The sequence below is a fragment of the Mobula hypostoma genome, chromosome 2, assembly GCF_963921235.1.
Source record: "Mobula hypostoma chromosome 2, sMobHyp1.1, whole genome shotgun sequence".
Lineage (NCBI taxonomy): Eukaryota > Metazoa > Chordata > Chondrichthyes > Myliobatiformes > Myliobatidae > Mobula > Mobula hypostoma.
In genome coordinates, this window is record NC_086098.1 from 62,608,029 (window position 1) to 62,630,163 (window position 22,135).

At 40.7% G+C, this 22,135-nt stretch overlaps 1 protein-coding gene across 1 annotated transcript in view; it reads right to left on the reverse strand.

The window, feature by feature from the left end:
• Window positions 1-182: 182 nt before the first annotated feature.
• The window catches only part of asap2a (ArfGAP with SH3 domain, ankyrin repeat and PH domain 2a), a 257,441-nt gene continuing 235,488 nt past the window's right edge, over window positions 183-22,135 (reverse strand). Inside the window, exons 25-28 of the mRNA XM_063037946.1 lie at window positions 21,910-21,977; window positions 20,151-20,257; window positions 16,796-16,918; window positions 183-3,719 (exon numbers count right to left, since the gene is read on the reverse strand). Of these exons, the coding sequence (XP_062894016.1) occupies window positions 3,645-3,719; window positions 16,796-16,918; window positions 20,151-20,257; window positions 21,910-21,977 (373 nt within the window). The 3' untranslated portion in view covers window positions 183-3,644. The remainder of the gene's footprint in view (window positions 3,720-16,795; window positions 16,919-20,150; window positions 20,258-21,909; window positions 21,978-22,135) is intronic.

The window sequence follows — 22,135 nt, forward strand, 5'->3', positions numbered from 1 at the left end:
ATTTTTGCTTTTCTAATTAAGTATGCAATATTGCTCCTTATTTATACATACTTTTCTAATCAGTATGTTATCAAATTAAAGTTGCAATAAAACAAATTATAGAAAAACATGAATTGCTCTACTGTCACCTCCAAAGATGACAAAATAATTTCTATACAGGTGAGCAACTGAACAAAAATGTGGTTTTCGTCTGAAGCATTATGTATGTTATTGGGGGGAAAAAACTGCTTTCTTATTAAATTATGTGGAATTAAAGGCATCCGTTAGTCTTGCGAGACCATGGATCTGCGCCTGGAAAGTCTTCACTTTCCAGGGCGCAGGCCTGGGCAAGGTTGTATGGAAGACTGGCAGTTGCCCATGCTGCAAGTCTCCCCTCTCCATGACACCGATGTTGTCCAAGGGAGGGGCAAGAGCCGATGCAGCTTGGCACCAGTGTCGTCACAGAGCACTGTATAATTAAGTGCCTTGCTCAAGGACACAACACGCTTACTTGGCTGGGGCTCAAACTCACGATTTTCAGATCACTAGTCAAACGCCTTAACCACTTGGCCATGTGCCCACACATTATGTGGAATTAGTCCTGTAATACCATAAGTTTAAATCCAGTTTGTATCAAATTAACAGATTTGCAATTGTAAAAACATGGAAAGGCAAACTATATTTACCCCAAGATTAATGAGGGGAATATCAAATAGATAATAATAGCAAGAATCCAAAAAGTGTTAGCAGAATTATAAATATAAACAGAATATACTAGAAACCAACAGCAGGTCAAGCAACATCTCTGGAAAGAGAAGAGTTTCAGGTCAGAGACTTTTCTTCAAAACGCGAAGTTGTCTGAATTATGTTTGGACAGTAGATAAGAACTATTTATTTAACTGCAGTGAACCTAGCAGATAAATAACATGAAGTCATCCTGCTCAAAACAAAGCTAGTCAACAACTATGACCAACTGTAAAGACATATGGCAGGCTCTAAGCCCCCTTCTGTATGGGCAAAGGCAGGATAGCTATCTTTAAAGACTGTCTCTGGCATCACGTTGGCACCTCATGAATTAACATGGTACAATAGGCATTCTTAAAATGAGACTGACAGCAGGAGGCAAACATACAGGATGTTCTGATTTGCTTAAAACCTGAGGAAGACCCTTGTACAGTGCTGTATCTACCTGATAGCAACCTGTGGAGATTGAAGTGTGTTTTTTGTTGGAAAGTGTGAAGACTTTGATGGATAATATTAATAGAGGAGGGGAATTGTGGTTAGAAAACTCAATCAGAAATGTGTCCATTGTTCAGGATGGTAAAATAATCAATGCAAGGAACTATTTGATAACCAGCTTTTCTTTGTTTAAACCAAGATCATAATTCAGATAGTTATTAAAGTAAATTATCCAAGTAAACTATGCTTTAATACTATAACAATCAAATGCTATGTTGAACTTGAGATACATTTCATGGTTCAAGAATTAGTTAATCTCTTTAACTCAAACTGTAAAACAAGCAAACAGCCAATATAATTTTAGAACAGCTGCTGGATTTCATCTTGGAATACTCAATAAAAAAAATTTATACAAACCATTAATATCAGCCTTCAATTTTGCATTTACAGAACAGAAAATTAAACATAACACACATTTCAATTATATATTTTAACCTACAGAAAATTAAGCACTTAAGTATTAGAAACTATGTAATACTCTTAATGAATATTTTGGAAAAAATCTTAAACAGCAATCACCAATGATGGCCATTCACTGGGCTTCAGCAGCATAACACTGTCACATAGGCTTTTCCTATTTTTGAGCTTGAGTTAGTTCTTTAAAATTAATCTCAATGTGAAGGTACACAATGTCATATATGGGGGAAAAGTTTTCATCTTTATTACTAACATTAAGTTCGAAATATAGATATTCTGGGCTTTAGTGTGCAAAACAAGATATTATTCCCTTTAACAGCTAAAAGAAACGTCATGAGTAAAATAGGTATATTCAAGACAAAAGTCTCTCAATTTCAGTCTTTAATGGAATGAACTGATTTTGTGCACATGTACTGATTAACAAAATTATAGTTAACAAATAAAGCTGCCTTAACTTGATTCAGTGGATGGATTTTCAAACACTTTAGATTTGATTTTGTACAATATTTCATCAGATGCTGTTTTTCCAAATAGCAAATTAACTATGTCTCATTCAAATCATGAGAAATAGACCTGCATTCTGAAGCAGGCTTTGGTTTAATAACTTTATTTCTGAATTAATTCCAATGTTAAAACAGAGATATACAGTACATTACACATGCTCTAATTGTCAATCATTGCAAAGAAATGTAAAAGTATTATAGGACTTAACATTTACAATATATATAGTGTTGCTCTGCAACAAATACCAAGTTTGTCATATTTGTATTCATTTTACACCATATCCCAAATAGTTTTTGTCTTAACGGCTCTAAATATTACTCACAGGCAATGACATGAGATAGCAATATTTATCCTGTCCAGACATTTTTATGATCCTTTTACCCACAAATAGAAAGTAATAGAGCTGAATGATGTCAACATCTTCAGTATTAATTTGTATTACATACAAAGGTTAATTTCTCCATTTGGATAATAATTACAGCCATATTTAATTAAATTTGATAGGCTGCAATTGTTAATCTTATTGCTAGTCCAAAATAATTTTCAAATTTGCATTCCTACACATTAGAATTCAGGGCATCTTTTAAAAAGAAAATTAACACATCTAATAAGTTAAAACACTAATTATCAATAACAGGCCAGAAAGACCACTGCAAGAAGTGTTTGAGATGAAGGTCACCAGAAATGGTTTGCACTACACATTCTAATTTATTTTCTTGAAAATGTTTGTCCTGAATAAAAATCAATAATTCTATGCAGACTTTTAAAAAAAGCCTGCGCAACACTGAATTTCTTTTTTTAAAAATGATTTAACTAGTTAAACATAATTTTTATTAAACTATATGATGCAACACAATACGTAAAGGATCCCAAATAATGTCTGAATTTCCATCACTAATCCTTTCCCTTGAATAACAACTATGTTGGATATTATTGCTGTTCATTAGCTGCATATTGAAAAATATTCATATTTACATCATTATAATCCTGTGTTCATGAATGCTTAAGAAAATTACAGATTTAAATTAAAACCAGTATGGAAACGGGTATTGTTTCAGATTTATAGTAGTGCTTTAAGGCTTTATGGAAATTATGAAGTTCACAAAAACAGCATGCTTTCTAAATTCATTACCTGATTTGTGAATTATATCATTTTAATCAATACTTGTGTTCTCCAATTTTGCTTAATTGTTGCTGCTACATATTTCAACATTTAAGTTAGTGATGTGAGCTACTCGCTATCTAAGAATAGCATTCTTTCCATCCCCAAGTACCTACTTGCACCATAGCGAATTTACAGACATAAGAAGTCTACATGTTATAAAAATGAATCTCCAGTTGTATTGAAAGTGCAAATACTTCAACAAGAAAACATATTTGAGAACTAGATATTTATAACATCCTCCATCTAAGAAGTGATTTGGCTATCCTGCTAAAAGATGCATTTCTTGTCATCAGGATATGGTACCATAATCAAATTGTTTTTTTCCCACTTCTGAAAGAGCTTAGTCAGGAATGAAGTGCACAAATGTCACTGGGAATACGCCCCTTCGCTTTGGGTCTCCTTCAATGTGGCCAATCTACAGAAAAACAGACACTTAAGTAGATTCTGAGAAACTGGTGTTACAGAAATACACACATTACTTTTTAATACAATTATTTGATTATATGTGGAAAAACTCATGTAAGTTAGAATGTATACTTAAGATAATATTGGAAATCTCAAATATTAGTGAAATTCTTTATATCCATAAAGGTGAGCATTAAATTTTAAGTCCATTTCACTGTAGCAGCAGTCAAATTCACAATGTATGTATCGTCTAACTTCATGATACAGTAAATTAATGATAATCCTCTGTCCAATTATTTATAAATTGCAATTCTTCAGCACCTGGTCCACTGGATGATGTTTCCTTCACTCTCTTTGGGTTCACTAAGTGGATGTTTCCTGCCCTCCTTTGAATTTCACTGAGGCCTGTTTCCTGCACTGCCTTTAGATTCATCATACTCCAGAGAAAATTTATTACATTGCTGTATAGCATCTAAAGCAAATTAAAATTGTGCTATAGTACTGACAGGAATATTATCCAACAAGTCCAGATAATCCACTGATCTGGTATCCATGTTACAGGCCTGGCGGATCAATGGTTTTTATTGTAGCAAGTTTCAAATTAAAATTCACTATGTATGTAAGCTTTTTTGTGCAAGATCTTGAACAAAATGTACATATTACACATGGCAAACAACTTAATTCCCTGATGCTAAAAGAATTAAACATAGAAACATAGAAACATAGAAAATAGGTGGAGTAGGCCATTCGGCCCTTCGAGCCTGCACCGCCATTTATTATGATCATGGCTGATCATCCAACTCAGAACCCAGCCTTCCCTCCATACCCCCTGACCCCTGTAGCCACAAGGGCCATATCTAACTCCCTCTTAAACATAGCCAATGAACTGGCCTCAACAGTTTGCTGTGGCAGAGAATTCCACAGATTCACCACTCTCTGTGTGAAGAAGTTTTTCCTAATCTCGGTCCTAAAAGGCTTCCCCTCTATCCTCAAACTGTGACCCCTCGTTCTGGACCTCCCCAACATCGGGAACAATCTTCCCGCATCTAGCCTGTCCAATCCCTTTAGGATCTTATACGTTTCAATCAGATCCCCCCTCAATCTTCTAAATTCCAACGAGTACAAGCCCAGTTCATCCAGTCTTTCTTCATATGAAAGACCTGCCATCCCAGGAATCAATCTGGTGAACCTTCTTTGTACTCCCTCTATGGCAAAGATGTCTTTCCTCAGATTAGGGGACCAAAACTGCACACAATACTCCAGGTGTGGTCTCACCAAGGCCTTGTACAACTGCAGTAGTACCTCCCTGCTCCTGTACTCGAATCCTCTCGCTATAAATGCCAGCATACCGTTTGCCTTTTTCACCGCCTGCTGTACCTGCATGCCCACTTTCAATGACTGGTGTATAATGACACCCAGGTCTCGTTGCACCTCCCCTTTTCCTAATCGGCCACCATTCAGATAATAATCTGTTTTCCTATTTTTGCCACCAAAGTGGATAACTTCACATTTATCCACATTAAATTGCATCTGCCATGAGTTTGCCCACTCACCCAACCTATCCAAGTCACCCTGCATCCTCTTAGCATCCTCCTCACTGCTAACACTGCCACCCAGCTTCGTGTCATCCGCAAACTTGGAGATGCTGCATTTAATTCCCTCATCCAAGTCATTAATATATATTGTAAACAACTGGGGTCCCAGCACTGAGCCTTGCGGTACCCCACTAGTTACCGCCTGCCATTCTGAAAAGGTCCCGTTTATTCCCACTCTTTGCTTCCTGTCTGCTAACCAATTCTCCACCCACACCAATACCTTACCCCCAATACCGTGTGCTTTAAGTTTGCACACTAATCTCCTGTGTGGGACCTTGTCAAAAGCCTTTCGAAAATCCAAATATACCACATCCACTGGTTCTCCCCTATCCACTCTACTAGTTACATCCTCAAAAAATTCTATGAGATTCGTCAGACATGATTTTCCTTTCACAAATCCATGCTGACTTTGTCCGATCATTTCACCGCTTTCCAATTGTAATACTTATTTATTAAAGTCATGCTAGATAAGTATCTTAGAATTTATAATTGTTTCATTTCTTACCCCATCCCCCCCAAAAAAAAATTCAATCATCTGTCATTTTAGCTTCTTCAACTCGATAAAAAATACAAAAAATATGGGCTGAAGAGATCATCCAAACAGACAATATACAGGCTTATCCTTGTTTCCTTATTGAAGGGATAAAAATTTAAACAACCATGAGGTAAAAATAGGGTTTGGTTATTCTTCACACAATTTGGTTGGATCAGATTCTCCTTGAAAAAAGCATACTGTTTTGAATACTGTTCAGGGGTGGGAGGTGGATGCTTGTTCAGGAAAAAGCAGAAAGGACTATATTGATATGGAATTCAATAAATCAGGGGCAAAAAGATATTCTTGAATGGTGTGTTGTCTCCTAGGTGCCAGAGTCCAGGATGTCACAGTGCAGCTATAGAATTTTCTCAAGCAGGAGAATAAGCAGCCAGAAGTTGTGCAAGTTGGCACAAATGCCATGGGTAGAGAAAGAGATGAGGTCCTGCAGAGTGAATATAGAGAACTATAGAAGTTACAAAACAGTACCTTGAAGAAAGTATTCTCTGGATCCCAAGCACCAGGGAGGCAAATGGGAGGCTTGAAAGTGATGCAGAAGACAGTGATAGCTAAATGAATAGGTACAACAGCCAGGAGATTGGCAGGGAGTTAGGGGAACCTATTGGATTGAATTGCATTTATTTCAGAGCAAGAGATCTGACAGGTAAAGTGGATGAACTTAGGACTTGGATAACTACTTGGAATACAGTATTATAGCCATGGTTATAATATTGCTTAAGGGAAGGAGGGGCCTAGCAGCTTAATGTTCCAGGTTACAGGTGCTTTAGGCAGGCTACAGGTGGAGAAAAGAGAGGAGGGCAAGTAGCATTTTGATCATAGGTCAGGTCAGCGGTAGTCAGAAATGAAAATACTGAAGGCTTATCCAGTTAGGCTTCATGGGTGGAATTGAGAAATTAGAAGAGGATGATCACTTGTTGAGATTCTACTGCAGGCTTCCAAAGAGTGAATGCAATTTCGGAGAACAAGTATTTGACCATTACCAGATCAGAATTACACTATTTAGCCTATCTAGTCTGCCCAGTAAATCACGACTGATTTATTTTCCTTCTGAATCCCATTCTCCTGTCTTCTGCCTGTAACCTTTGTTGTCCTTACCAAACAAGACCCTATTAACTCCGCTCTAAATATATTCAATTACTTGGCCTCCACAGACATCTCAAAGTTGTATTATATCTATTGCTGTGGCAATAGATCACAAAGATTCACCATCCTCAGGCTAAAGAAATCTCTCCGCATTGAGTGGATATTGTGCAGAATTAAGTATAATAGGGTTTTCATAGGGTGTTTTCACTTGCCTAACGTAGACTGGGACAGCTATAATTTTAAGGGCTTAGTTGGGTGGAATTTGTTATGTGCGTTCAGGTAAGTTTCCTCATTCAATGTATACATTACCCTATTAGGGAGAGGACAAAGGTCAACCTACTCTTGGACAATAGGGCACTTTGAGACCAGTGACCATAGTACTATTAGTTTTTAAATCGTATTGGGAAAGGACAAAACTGGTCCACAGACTCCAGTTATAAATTAGGGCCAGGCAAATTTTGATGTTATGAGATCGGAACTTGCAAGGGTTGTTTGGAATAGCTATTTTGGGGGCAAAGGGACCACAGTTAAGTGGGAAGCTTTTAAAAGTGAGACAATGAGAGCTCAAGGTCTGTGTGTTCCTGTTAGAGTGAAAGGTAAGGCTGACAGAATTGGGAAACCCTAGATGATGAGGGATATTGGAGCCCTGGCCAGGAAAAAGGTAGCTGGGATCAATTCAATCCCTGGAGTATTAAGGGACACAAAGTGAACTTCAGGAGGAAATCCAGAGGACAATAAAAGCATGAGATAACTTAGGCAGAGTAGATTAAGGAAAATTTAGAGCTTAAGTATATTAATGTAAAAAGATTAATTAGAGTGAGAACAGGCCCTTCAAAGATCAAAGGGGATACCATTATGTGGGGCTGCAAGAGGTGGACTAGGTCCTTAATGAATACTTATCTATTTTTAAGCATGGCAAAATATATGAAGACTTTAGAACTATGAAAAGTAAACAGAGAGAAGTTGGGGATGCTGCCTTAAAAGGCTGACAAATTTCCAGGGCCTGACCAGGTATATCCAAGAAGGCAATGGGAAGTTAAAGAAGAAACTCCAGAAGCCCTGGCTAAGATATTTGCATCATCATTGGCAACAGGTGAGATGATGGTAGACTAGGGAGTACCAAACATTGTGCCTTTAGTTAATAAGAGTGGCAAAGAAAAACCTGGGAACTATGAGCCAAGTAATTAGGTGGTAAATTAATTACTGGAAAGGATTCTGAGGGACAAGATATAAATACTGTTCATCTGGAAAGAGAGGAGTTTATTAGGATAATCAGCATGGCTTCATGCAATGAAGACCTTGCCTTACAAACTTGACTGAATTTTTCTTTTGATTTGGTGACTGAGAAAGTTAATGAGAGCAGGGTGGTAGATGTGGTTTATATGGAATTTAGTAAAGCCTTTGATAAGGTTCAACATGTTAGGCTGCTCTGGAAAGTTAGATCACATGGAATCCAAGGAGAACTAACTAAATTGATACACAACTGGCTTGATAGTAGAAAGCAGAGGGTGATGGTGGAAGGCTGTTTCTTGGACTGGAGGCCCATGACTGGTAGTTTGCCTCAGGTCAGTGCTGAGCCCAATGTTGTTTATTATCTAATCAACAATTTGAATAAGAATGTACAAGGCATGGTTAGTGAGTTTGCACATACTAAAATAGGTGGTATAATGGACAATGAAGATTTTCAAAAAATACAGGGGGATCTTGTTCAGCTGAGTAAATAGGCCAAAGAATGACAAGTGGAGCTTAATTTGGGTAAGTATGAGTGGTTACATTTTGGAAAGTCAAATCCGGGGAGCATTGTGGAATTGAGGGACCTTGGAGTGCAAATACATGGTTCACTGAAAATGGAGTCACAGATAGACATGATGGTGGTGAACGCTTTTGGCATGCTAGTCTTTGTAAGTCAGGGTACTGAGTATAAAAGTTGGGAGGTTATGGTGGAGTTGTACAGGACACTGCTAAGGCTGCACTTGCATTCAATTTTGATCACGCTGCCAGAGAAAAGATGTTACTAAGCTGGAAAGAGTGCGGATAAGATCTACAAAGATGTTGCCAGGATTTGAGGGACTAAGTCATGGGGAGAGGTTGGGCAGGCTAGTACCCAATTTCTTATAGCTTAGGAGACAGATGTGATCATAAAGAGGTGTATAAAATCATGAGGGGCACTCAGTCTTTTTTTTACTACCAATGACTCAAGGACATAGGTTTAAAGTTTAAGAGGAACTTGAGAGGCATCTTCCACCCCGCCCCACACACACACAAATGGTGGTATCTATACGGAATCAGCTGCTGGAGGAAGTGGTTGAGGCAGGATCAACAACAATTTAAGACAGCTGGACAGGTATTTAGATTGGAAAGTTTTTTCTAACCAAGTTATTCCCACTGATGAAAACACTGGCAAATGGGAATAGCTTGGATGGAGCATCTTGATTGGCATGCAGATGGGCCATAGGACCTGTTTCTATACCATGTAACTCTGAAATACTACTGGCTCTACTCTCCTAGAAGAGCTTCCTATTCTAATACCATCCTAGAATGCAAAAATCACCATCCTTTCTCCATCTTGAAACATCATCCTTACATCTTTAGCTTCCTCATCCTTTATCTCCAGTGGCTAACATGATTAATTTCTTCTTTTTGCTTACTTCATTTTCTTTTCTAGTTCACTAATATTCTTCTATGTCCCAGACACTAGGTCTGGTTCCTTTAATCATATCTTGCACTCTCAAGGAACCCACTGGGTCCATGACACCATCTCCTATGTCCATTCTCAAACACTCACTCTCTATCTTCCCTTTTTGTTAGTTGTTATTGTTAACCAATTCCTTTTACTCAGTTAGTGAGGATGAATTGGAGTTATCAGCTGTGGTCTCTGAGCTAGGAAGTTGTGTATTCAATTTCCACCCAACAGCCTAACACAAACATCTGGGCCCACACTCCACGATTCTACTCAAGGACTGCTCCAGTATAAGGTGTAGTCCTACAGAATAGGCATTAACACCTTTGTGTCTTCCCTAAGGTGGGCAAATAAAATTCTACTTTAAGTACAAGATTTAACTCTGCAGTCTTAGCCAATATTTGTTCCCCAGCCAATATTATTAGAATCTAGTCATTCTCCCATTACTGCTGGAGGAAACATGAAATAATCGGCTCCTGCATTTCCCACAATTAGTGATCAAACTTCAATAATTATCTTATTGGCTGTAAAACACTTTAGAATGCCCTATGTTTATGAAAGGTGCAAGACTTAAAAAATCTACTTACAAGACCATTCAGAAAACAGCATCTGATTCATTACTCAGCAAGACCCCAGTTCCTGCACTCCCTGTTAACTCACAGGCACCCCTGGTTCCCGTGCTCTATAAACTGCTTGTGATCTCTCTCTCTCTAAGCCTACAAGTATCACTGCAAGATTTATAATAATTCTGTGTAATATTCTAAAAGGTGTATTAAAATTGTTTTTGTATTAATGGGAACACCAACTGCATGGAATTTCTGCCAGTTCATCACCACCAATATTCTGAGCATACCAGGCTATTAATAGTTTTACTGTAGACTGGTGGCTCAGTTGAATTGGAAACGAGAAAAGAGGCTACACATAGGTCTGTCAGTGAGGTTTTAAAAAGGAGCATTCACAGGTTTCCAGCATTTTTACAGTGGCCCAGTGAAATCAGGAACAAGAGAGGAGGCTACTCACAGGTCTGTGAGTGAGGTTAAAAAAGGAGCATTTGTGGGCTTTCAGCATTTTTCAGTGGCCCAGTCAAATTGCAGTTCATCAGCAAGGGCAAATAAAAATAAGGCAGGGACAAGCAGAACGGCCTTTGTGTGAGTGGACCAGTATTGGAGTGGGGAAGTTTTGGAGCATCAGGCTTGGGCGAGGTAAGTATCTGGTAAGTTTCTTCTGATAAGTGTGAAGTGGTTCATTTTGGTAGGTCAAATTTGAAGACAGAATATAATATTAATTGTAAGACTCATGGCAGCGTGGAGGATCAGCGAGATCTTGGGGTGAATGTCCATAGGACGCTCAAAGCTGCTGCGCAGGCTGATAGTGTTGTTAAGAAGGCATATGGTGTGTTGGCCTTCATCAACTGTGGGATTGAGTTCAACAGCCGTACGGTAATGTTACAGCTATATAAGACCTTGGTCAGGTCCCACTTGGAGTACTGTGTTCGGTTCCGGTCACCTCAGGAAGGATGTGGATATGAAAGAGAGAGTGCAGAGGAGATTTACAAGGATGTTGCCTGGATTGGAGAGCGTACCTTATTAGAATAGGCTAAGAGGTGACCTAATAGAGGTGTATAAGATGATGAGAGGCATTGATTGTATGGATAGCCAGAGGCCTTTTCGCAGGGCTGAAATGGCTAACACAAGGGGACATAGTTTTAAGGTGCTTGGAAGGTAAGTTTTTCACACAGAGAGTGCAGGGTGCGTGGAATGCACTGCCAGCGAAGGTGGTAGAGGCGGATAAATAAGATCTTTTAAGAGCCTCCTAGATAGGTACATGGAGCTTAGAAAAATAGAGGGCTATGCGGTAGAGAAATTCTAGGCAGCTTCTAGAGCAGGTTACATGGTTGGCACAACATTATTGGCTGAAGGGCCTGTAATGTGCTGTAGATTTCTATGTTCTATGTTTCTTTATTCTTCCTGTGTTAGTACAAAATTAAGAGTAGTAAGGATGGGTTCTTTGTGTGAGATGTGAGAATTCTGGGAGACATCCACCCTCCCAGATAACCACATCTGCACCAGGTGCAGCTCCTCAGAGAATGTGTTAAGAAACTGGGGCTGCAGCTTGATGACCTTCAGCCGATATGGGAAACTCAGGAGATGACAGACAGGAGCTACAGGAAGGTGGTCATCACCCTAACTTGCAGGAGGCAGGTCCCTGAGTGACTGTCAGACAAGGAAAAGGAAAGCAACCACCACTGCAGAGTACCCTTGAGGCCACTCTGCTCAATAGTAAGTATACCACTTCGCATATTGTTGGGGAGGATGACCTACACCAACAGGATCAAAAAACTCATTCAAGGATACACATTGTATCAAAAGGACAGGCAGGTCGGCAGTGGGGGTGGTGTGGCTCTGTTCGTAAAAGAAAATGAAATCAAATCCTTTGAGGTGACAAAGGATCAGAAGGTGGAGAATCATTGTGAGTAGAGTTAAGGAACCGCAAGGGTCAAAAGAAACTGATGGGAGCTACAAACAGGCCTCCAAACAGTAGCCAGGATGTGGGCTGCAAACTCCAATGGGAGATAGAAAATGCATGTCAAAAGGGCAATGCTATGACAGTCATGAGGGATTGAGAAAATTAGGTTGGTGCTGATTTTAGATCCCAAGGGAAAGAACTTGTAGAATGCTTTCAAGATGGCTTTTTAGAGCAGCATACAGTTGTGCCCACTGGGGGGATCAGGAATTCTGTATTGAGTGTTGTGTAGGAACCAGATTTGCTTAAGGAGCTCAAGGTAAAGGAACCCTTATCATAATATGATATAATTCACTCTGCAATTTGAGAGGGAGGAGCTAAAGGCAGATATATCAGTGTTACAGTGGAGTAAAGGGAATTACAGAGGCATGACAGAGTAGCTGGCCAAAGATTTTGGAGGGGTTCACTACAGAGCAGCAACTGCTGGAGTTTCTCGGAGCAATTCAGATGGTGTAGGGTAAGAAACTCCCAAAGATGCAGTAGTATTCTAAAGGCCAGATAACACAACTACAGCTCATAAGGCAAGTCAAAGCTGACATTAAAGCAAAAGAGGGGATATAACAGAGCAAAATATTAGTGGAAAGTTAGAGGATTGGGAAGATTTTAAAAACCAACAGAAGGAACTAAAAAAGCCATAAGGAGCGAAAAGGTAAAATATGAAGGTAAGCTGGCCAATTAATATCAAAAAGGACACCAAAAGTTTTTCAGATATATAGGGTAAAAGAGGTGAGTATAGGATATCAGATTGCTGGAAAAGGATACTGGAGTTCGAGAGTGTCAATGGGCATAAGTGAATGCAGTTGCTATTACTAAGGAGAAGGTGCTTGGGAAGCCAAAAGGTCTAAAGGTACATAATTCACCTGGACCAAATGAACTGCACCCAAGGGTTCTGAAAGAGGTGGCTGAAGATATTGTGGAGGCATTATTATGGATCTTTCAAGAATCACTAGATTTGAGAATGGCTCCGGAGGACTGTAAAATTGCAAATATCACTCCACTCTTCAAGAAGGGAGAGAAGCAGAAGAAAGAAAATCATCAGCCAGTTAGGCTGACCTCAGTGGGTGGGAAGACATTGCCATCGATGGTTAAGGATGAGGTTTCAGGGAACTTGGAGGCACATGATAAAATGGGCCACAGTCAGCATAGTTTCCCTAATTCTGTTGGAATTCTTTGAGGAAATAGCAAACAGGATAGACAAAGGAGAATTGGTAATGTTGTGTACTTGGATTTTAAAAAGCCCTTTGACAGGGTGCCACACATGAGGCTGTTTAGCAAGTTAAGAACCCATGGTATTACAGGAGAGATACTAGCATGGATAGAGCATTGGCTAATTCACAGTAGGCAAAGAGTGGGAATAAAAGGAACCTTTTCTGATTGGCTGCCAGTGACTATTGGTGTTCTGTACTGACAGTTTCCTTTTACATTGTATGTCAATGATTTGGATGGTGGAATTGAGGTGCAAAGGTACTTGGGTGTCCTGTGCAGGTTTCCTTAAAGTTTAACTTGCAGGTTGAGTTAGTGGTGAAGAAGGCAAATGCAACGTTAGCATTCATTTCGAGAGGACTAAAATATAAAAAGAAAGATGTAATGCTGAGGCTTTATAAGGCATTGGTGAGGTCTCACTTGGAGTATTGTGAGCAGTTTAGGGCCCCTTTCTGAGAAAGGGCATTGGAGAAGGATCAAAGGAGACTTGTGAAAATGATTCCAGGACTGAAAGGTTTAACATGTGAGGTGTGTTTGATGGCTCTGGGCCTGTACTCACTGGAATTTAAAAGAATGAGAGAGATCCTCACTAAACTTTATTGAATGTTGAAAGATTTGGATAGAGTGGATGCAGAGCAGATATTTCCCATTGTGGGGGAGTCTAGGACCAGAGGGCACAACCTCAGAATTTAGAACGACCATTTAAAACGGAGATGAGGAATTTCTTTATCCAGTGAATCTGTGGAATTCACTGCCACGGGCAGCTGTGGAGGCCAGGTCACTGAGTTTATTTAAAGCGGAGGTTGACAGATTCTTGATAAATTGGGGCATGAAAGGTTATGGGGAGAAGACACGAGAGTGGGGTTGAGAGGGAAATGGATCAGCTATGATCACATGATGGAGCAGACTCGATAGGCCAAATGGCCTAATTCTGCTCCAATGTCTTATGGTCTATAATGTCAATCACTCCTTTTATTCTTCAGTCTCAAAATAGTTAACTGATAGATTATTGCTTCATTAGCAATGCACACAAAATGCTGAAGTAACTCAGCAGGTCAAGCAGTGTCTATGGAGGGAAAGCAACAGAGGAGCTGAAGGCAGTGTGGACAGGGCCAATGAACTTAACCTGTTCTTTAACAGATTTGACATTGTGGCCCCTGCCCATCCCCCACATGAGCCATCTGTTGTCGGCCCCCAACCAACACATATTCCACTCTCCCCTCCTACCCCTCCTCACAGTCCCCCACCCTGCTCTCATGGCTATACCCCTCCCCCACACAAAACCACCACGGTGGGCTTCATAGCTGAACAGGTGAGAAGACAGCTGAAATGTCTCAACCCAAGCAAGGCTGCAGGACCGGATGGTGTCAGTACCAGGGTGCTCAAAGCCTGTGCCCCTCAGCTATGTGGAGTACTTCGCCATGTATTTAACCTGAGCCTGAGGCTCCGGAGGGTTCCTGTACTGTGGAAGACGTACTGCCTCGTCCCTGTGCCGAAGATGCCACGCCCCAGCGGCCTCAATGACCACAGACTGGTGGCATTGACCTCCCACATCATGAAGACCCTGGACAGACTTGTTCTGGAGCTACTCCGGCCTATCGTCAGGCCACACTTAGATCCCCTCCAATTCGCCTACCAGCCCCGACTAGGAGTTGAGGATGCTGTTGTCTACCTGCTGAACCGTGTCTATGCCCACCTGGACATGCCAGCGAGCACTGTCAGGGTCATGTTTTTTGACTTCTCCAGTGCGTTCAACACCATCTGCCCTGCTCTGCTGGGGGAGAAGCTGACAGCGATGCAGGTGGATGCTTCCCTGGTATCATGGATCCTTGATTACCTGACTGGCAGACCACAATACGTGTGCTTGCAACACTGTGTGTCCGACAGAGTGATCAGCAGCACTGGGGCTCCACAGGGGACTGTCTTGTCTCCCTTTCTCTTCACCATTTACAACTCGGACTTCAACTACTGCACAGAGTCTTGTCATCTTCAGAAGTTTTCGGATGACTCTGCCATAGTTGGATGCATCAGCAAGGAAGATGAGGCTGAGTACAAGGCTACGGTAGGAAACTTGGTCACATGGTGTGAGCAGAATTATCTGCAACTTAATATAAAAAAGACTAAGGAGCTGGTGGTAGACCAGAGGAGAGCTAAGGTACCGGTGACCCTTGTTTCCATCCAGGGGGTCAGTGTGGACATGGTGGAGGATTACAAATACCTGGGGATACGAATTGACAATAAACTGGACTGGTCAAAGAACACTGAGGCTATCTACAAGAAGGGTCAGAGCCGTCTCTGTGTCCTGAAGAGACTGAGGTCCTTTTAACATCTGCCGGACGATGCTGAGGATGTTCTACGAGTCTGTGGTGGCCAGTGCTATCATGTTTGCTGTTGTGTGCTGGGCAGCAGGCTGAGGGTAGCAGACACCAACAGAATCAACAAACTCATTCGTAAGGCCAGTGATGTTGTGGGGATAGAACTGGACTCTCTGACGGTGGTGTCTGAAAAGAGGATGCTGTCTAAGTTGCATGCCATCTTGGTCAATGTCTCCCATCCACTACATAACGTACTGGGTGGGCACAGGAGTACATTCAGCCAGAGACTCATTCCACTGAGATGCAGCACAGAGCGTCATAGGAAGTATGAGGTAGTAGGTAAGAGAAAGGGGTACCCTGACCCTGTTACATTGGAATGGGTGGGGGGGGTGGTTAATGGGGAGTGGGCAGATATGTGGGAATGGAGTAAGTATACATGAGGGCAGCATTGATAGTAGTGGACGGGAAACTCTATTTTCTAAAATAAAAGAAGACATCTCAGATGTCCTGGAATGGAAAGCCTCATGCTGAGAACAGATCCAGCAAAGGTGGAGAAACTAAGAGAATGGAATAGTATTCTTACAAGGGACAGGGTGGGAAGAAGAATAGTCAAAGTAGTTGTGGGAATCAGTAGGTTTGCAAAAGATGCCAGCAGATAATCTGACTCCAGAGGTAGAGACAGAACGAGAAAGGGGAGAGAGGTGTTGGCGATGGAGCAAGTGAGTTTAAGGGCGAGTTGGAAGTTGGAGGCATGGATAAAATTGATGAGCTCAGCAGGAAGTAGTGCAGTCATCAGTTAGCAGAGAAAAGGTTGGGGAGGGTTACTGGTGTAGGCTTGGAACATGAACTGTTCTACACAGCAGGTGAAAAGGCAGGCATAACTAGGGCTAGCGCAAGTGTCCATGGCTCACCCTAGGATTAGCAAAAAATGGGAGCAGAGTTGAAGAAGAACTTATTGTTGCTTCACTGAACATCGTTATACTGTATACTGTAAATAACTACCTCAAAATATGATTCTGGATGAAAGAGTACTTAATATAAAATTAGATCAGATTTGTTGTCTGCAACAGATAGAAAGTAATTTTAATTCTTTAACATAATCTTGAAACATTAACAATTATCTACACCACTTACCCACCACTCTGGATCTTCCTCACCATCAACAACAATAATCTCACCCTCTGAGAAAGTGAGCTCATCAGGATTATCTGCACTACAGTTGTAAATTGCTTTTACTCTTCTTGGCTTAGACTTTATCTGAAACAATGAAAAACAAATGAAATCTCACAGACAAAGCAAGCTCACAAAACAATTCTGAATAGTTTAGGCTGAATAATTTGTTACGCAAAACATTTTAGTTCTAATGTTTCCTTCACAACTAGCAATTTAAGGGTTCATATTAATGATTATATACCTGTAACTTAAGACTGCATAAACAGTAAAATTTCAGTAAAAATCAAGTATTCCAAATGTCAGATTCAGGTTTATTTATCACATGTATATTGAAACATACAAAGATATATGTCATTTACGTTAGCAACCAACAAACCCAAGGTGCCGGGGTCAGCACACAAGTGCCACCACACATTCTGGCACCAACATAGCATGCCCACAATACTCAGCAGCACAACACAGGACACAGTAAGCTGCAAAACAAGCCCCATTCCTCTCTCCCTCCCATCCACCCACATACCCAGTCTCAGGACAGGCAGTGGACTTGTACTTGCAGACACTGATTGGGCCTCTGACGCCCTGCCCCCAAATGGATTCGCAGACTCAAGGCTCCAGACATTGGGCTTAAACTTCCAAATTACTGTTTGACCTTTGGGCTTTGATCTTCAGTATTGACTCAGAACTTGCCATACACACTAGGCCTCGAACTGTAGATGGGCTGATGACAAGACCAGAACACTCCAGTCTTGCCAATTTGCATAGTTAGGGAGTCACTAGCTGTCATTCCTCCTGTCCACATTGAACTCCATTTCCAGAACCCATCAATAACTCACTGATCCTGGGAAAGGGTTCTAATTCATCTCATCCCTGTCCCTAAATCCTAGCCTGACCCCTAACTCCCCCCCCAACCTTAGCCCCCAAAACCATCCCCACAAACCTAATAAAAATACAAAAATATCACCAAGTCTGAGCCGCAACCTTGACTGAAACTGGAGCTCGATGCCATCTTGACTGGAAGCCCAGTCAGTATATAAAACACATTATTAAAACTAAATCTCTACGTATCAAGCTCAATATTGACAATAATGCTCATTGAATTAGTCACTCCATTGCTATAGTTTTGAATCAACCTGACTAGCCCTGTCATCTAGCTGTCTTTCTAACAATAAGACTGGATTAAGTGGTTTAATGTTCACTGTAGTATAATTTGCACCAATTTAAATTCTCATCAAAGGCTATGTTAAAACCCTTCAATTAAAATCTTGAGCAACACACACAAAATACTAGAAGAATTCAGCAAGTCGGTTAGTATCTACGGAGGGGAATAAGCAGTCAATATTTTTGGCTGAGACTCTTCATTAGGACAAGAAAGAATGGGGCAGAACCCAGAACAAGGTGGGGGGGGGGTAGTAGTGAGAAGCAGTACAAGCTGGCAGGTGACGGGTGAGACTAGGTGAGGGGGAAGATGGGGGAGGGCATATGAATTAAGAAACTAGGAGGAGATAGGTAGAAGAGGTAAAGGGCTAAAGAAGGAGGAATGTCGTAGAAGAGGACAGTGACCATGGAAGAAAAGGGAGGAAGGTGATAGGCAGGTGAGAAGAGAAGAGGTAAGATGGAAGCTAGAATGGGGAATGGAAAAAGGGAGAAAGGTGGGGGGAGAATTACCGAAAGTTAGAAAAATCAATAGTCATATCAGGTTGGAAGCTACCCAGAAAAATATGAGGTATTGTCTCTCCAACCTGAGTTTCGCCTCATCAGGACTGTAGAGGAGGCCATGGAGCGTAATGTCAAAAATGGAATGGTAAGTTGAATTGAAATGGATAGCCACCAGAGACCTTGCCTTTTGTGGCAGACAGAGCAAACTTGCTTGACAAAACATACCCCCAATCTGTGTGAGGCCTTGCTGATGTAGAGGAGGATGCACCAGGAGCACTGGATACAGTAGGTGACCCCAACAGAGTCACAAGTGAAGTGTCACCTCTCCTGGAAGGACTGCTTGGGGCCCTGAATGTGGTGAGGAAGGAGGTGTAGGACCCATTGTGGCATTTATCACGCTTGCAGGGATAAATGCCAGGAGGGAGATCAGTGGGTAGGAACAAGTGGATAAGGTAGACCATAAAATATAGGAGTAGAATTAGGTCATTTGGCCCATTGAGTCTACTCCGCCATTCTTACTAATCAAGAACCTATCAACCTCCTCTTTAAATATACACAATGACTTGGCCGCCACAGCTATCTGTGGCAATGAATTCCAGAGATTCACCACCCTCTGGCTAAAGAAATTTCTCCCTGTCTTTTTTCAATCTCTAAGGGGACGTTCTTCTACTCTGAGGCCGTGCCCTCTAGTTCTAGACTCCCCCACTATCGGAAACATCTTCTTCACATCCACTCCAGCTAGGCCTTTCAATATTCAATAGGTTTCAATGACATGTACCCCTCTTTCTTCTAAATTTGCCCAGAGGAATCAAGCGCCCCTCGTATGTCAAACTTTTAATTCTCGGGATCTTTCTCATGAATCTTCCCTGGACCATCCCAATGCCTTTCTTAGTAAGGGTAAATGAGTACAGAGTGATCCCTACAGAACTGGGGTCTCTGGGGGGGGGGGCGGGGGGGAGGGAAAAGAAAATATGTGTTTAGTGGTAAGATCCCTTTGGAGATGGCAGAAGGCTTGTGACAGGTAAGGGCAAGAGGAGCCCTATGCCTGTTATGACGGCGGAAGTATAGGATGAGGGCAGATAAGAAGAACGAGATACTGGTGAAGGCAGCATCGATGATGATGGAAGAGATAAAAAAAGAGGACATCTCAGATGTTCTAGAATGGAAAGCCAAGTCCTAGGAACAGATGTGGCAAAGGCACGAAGGTAGAAGAATTGAAAGAGGGAATAGCATTTTTACAAGTGACAGAGAGGGAAGAGCTACAGTCAAGACGATGACGTAAGTCAGCCGGTTTGTAAAAGATGTCAATAGATGTCTTTTTCCAGAGAAGGAGACAGATGGAGAAAGTGGAGAGGCGGACTAAGTAAATTTGAGGGAGGGTGGAAGTTGGAGGAAAAGCTGATGAAGTTGATGAGCTCACTGGTTAATGAAGCAGAGAACTTCAAGGCCTTCCTGATGGGGGACGGTCCCTTCCTGATATGGACTGGACGTCCATAGTGGAAAAAAAAGGAAATCGGGGCCAGGGAACTGGAAGTGATAGAAAGCACGTGAAATGCCACAGATGTAGGCAGGAAGGAACTGAACAAAGAGAGACAAAATGAAGTTGAGATTACAGCTTGACCCTGATCATTTTTTTTTACATACTTGTCTATCTATTTACCATTTGAGACTTGCGTGGCATTGGTGCTGGAGCCTTGTTTAAATTTGCTGAATTAGGTGCATGTCCTGGCTTTTTTGGTGCAGCTTGAGATGTCACAGAAGCATCACCTGTTGGAAAGTGAATGGCAAAGAAAAGAAATGTTGATAAGTTTTGAATAAATTTGAGTCAATTATATATTTTCTTATCTTGTTTTCTGGCAGATTCTGTAAAACTGGTTTGTTTAATATAGCATCTTTTGTGTTCTTCAGTGCAATTCAAATTGCTATTTTTAATGTGATCATTATCATAACATAGGGCACTGTGATACATTCCCACATGGAAAGATACAAAAAAAAATGAAATATAAAAGGGCTACCCAGGTTAGATATGACCTGACTTACAGAGATCTGACTTTATCCAAATACTTTTATAAATTTTTCAGTTATATATAGTTATAAGAATTTTAGCAGTGTTTATTAATAACTTGATGCAGTATATATTCCATAAGTTTAATTATGGGTAGTTCTGGGGTGACTACTGAATGAAATGAAATTATAGCAAGTGTATGTAAAATTATACAATATGGATTACTAATAAAAATGTCATTTCTGGTTTACAATCAAGTTGGCTTATGAACAGTTCACAAATGGAACCCTTCTTAACCTGGGGATTGTCTGTATTACTAATCTATCCTGTTGTATTGGCTCATGCACAAGTGTCCGCTGGGGCATGAGGAAAAAGGCCATGCTATTAGCTGAAGTGTGTCATGAGGTATTTTTATGTCCAAATCATATGCTAAATAACTAGAGTATAATCACAGTGATTCATGCAGAGTTACTTATTTAAGTGGGCCCTGGAGACTTGAAGTCATGACTTGGATACAAATATGCTACTACTACAGGCATCCTGGATAACAGGGTATCAATTTAGTTAATTTAAAATCATGTTTGAAGAACTGTCCCATGGCATTTCCAGGATTCATACGTTAAACATGCATAACATGTGTAGTTCTGTCAATGTCATCATCTATGCTAGAGACTTAATGGGCAAGTGAGAAAACGCAAGAGAATGCGAATTCCCAACATTTAACATACACATTGTCACAAGCTGAACAAGAAGTTGGAAATAATTACTTGTCACAGTTGCACAGCACAGTAACAGTCTTTCAATCCAGCATGCTTGCTGTGACCAAAAACACCCAACTAAAAAAATTCCATTTTACTTATCATATCTTTATCAACCACCTTTGTGTCTGTGACACTGCTGTAAGTCTTTCATTGTACCTGTGCATATAACAATAAACTCAACAACTGTCTCCAATTCTCCCAGCATCCAACACCAGGGACAATTTACAACTGCCAATTAGCCTATCAACTGATGTGTCTTTGGTACGTGAGTAGAAACTGGAGCACCCATGTGAAATCCTTGAGGTTAGAGCAAGACTGTTCAAATTCTTCACAGAAGCACCCGAAGATCAGGAAGCAATCAGAATATCTGGAGCTGTGAGGCATCAGTGCTAACCACTGCTAACACTGTCCTGTGCTCATATCAATTTCTGCTCTTTCAATGTTCAAAAAGCATTAAAATGCGATAAACCCTATAATGTATAGGTATCTACCAATTAAAAAGACTTCTACTTTAATTACATTGAAAGGACAAAAAAAAATCAAAAGTATCATAAATATTTTACAGAGAGTAAAATGTAACTAACATTCATTTACTCTGCAATAATGTATCTTTATCATTAGAGATAAACTGCTGATAAAATATACTCATTCACCTGAAGGCAGTGATTGCACTGATCCAAGTACTGTTGATGGTCTTTTAGGTGTGGGTGTTCGATCAGAACTGTGAACAGATGACAGATATGTTCTATAATGACCAAGTAAATTTACTTAGTTAATAGTTTTCTTCAAGTAACTGTTTCTATCAGTATTGCCCCAGATCCTTGCTTCATACAGCTGAGGAAGTGAATATTTTATATTGGCGAGATGGGCACTTGGCAA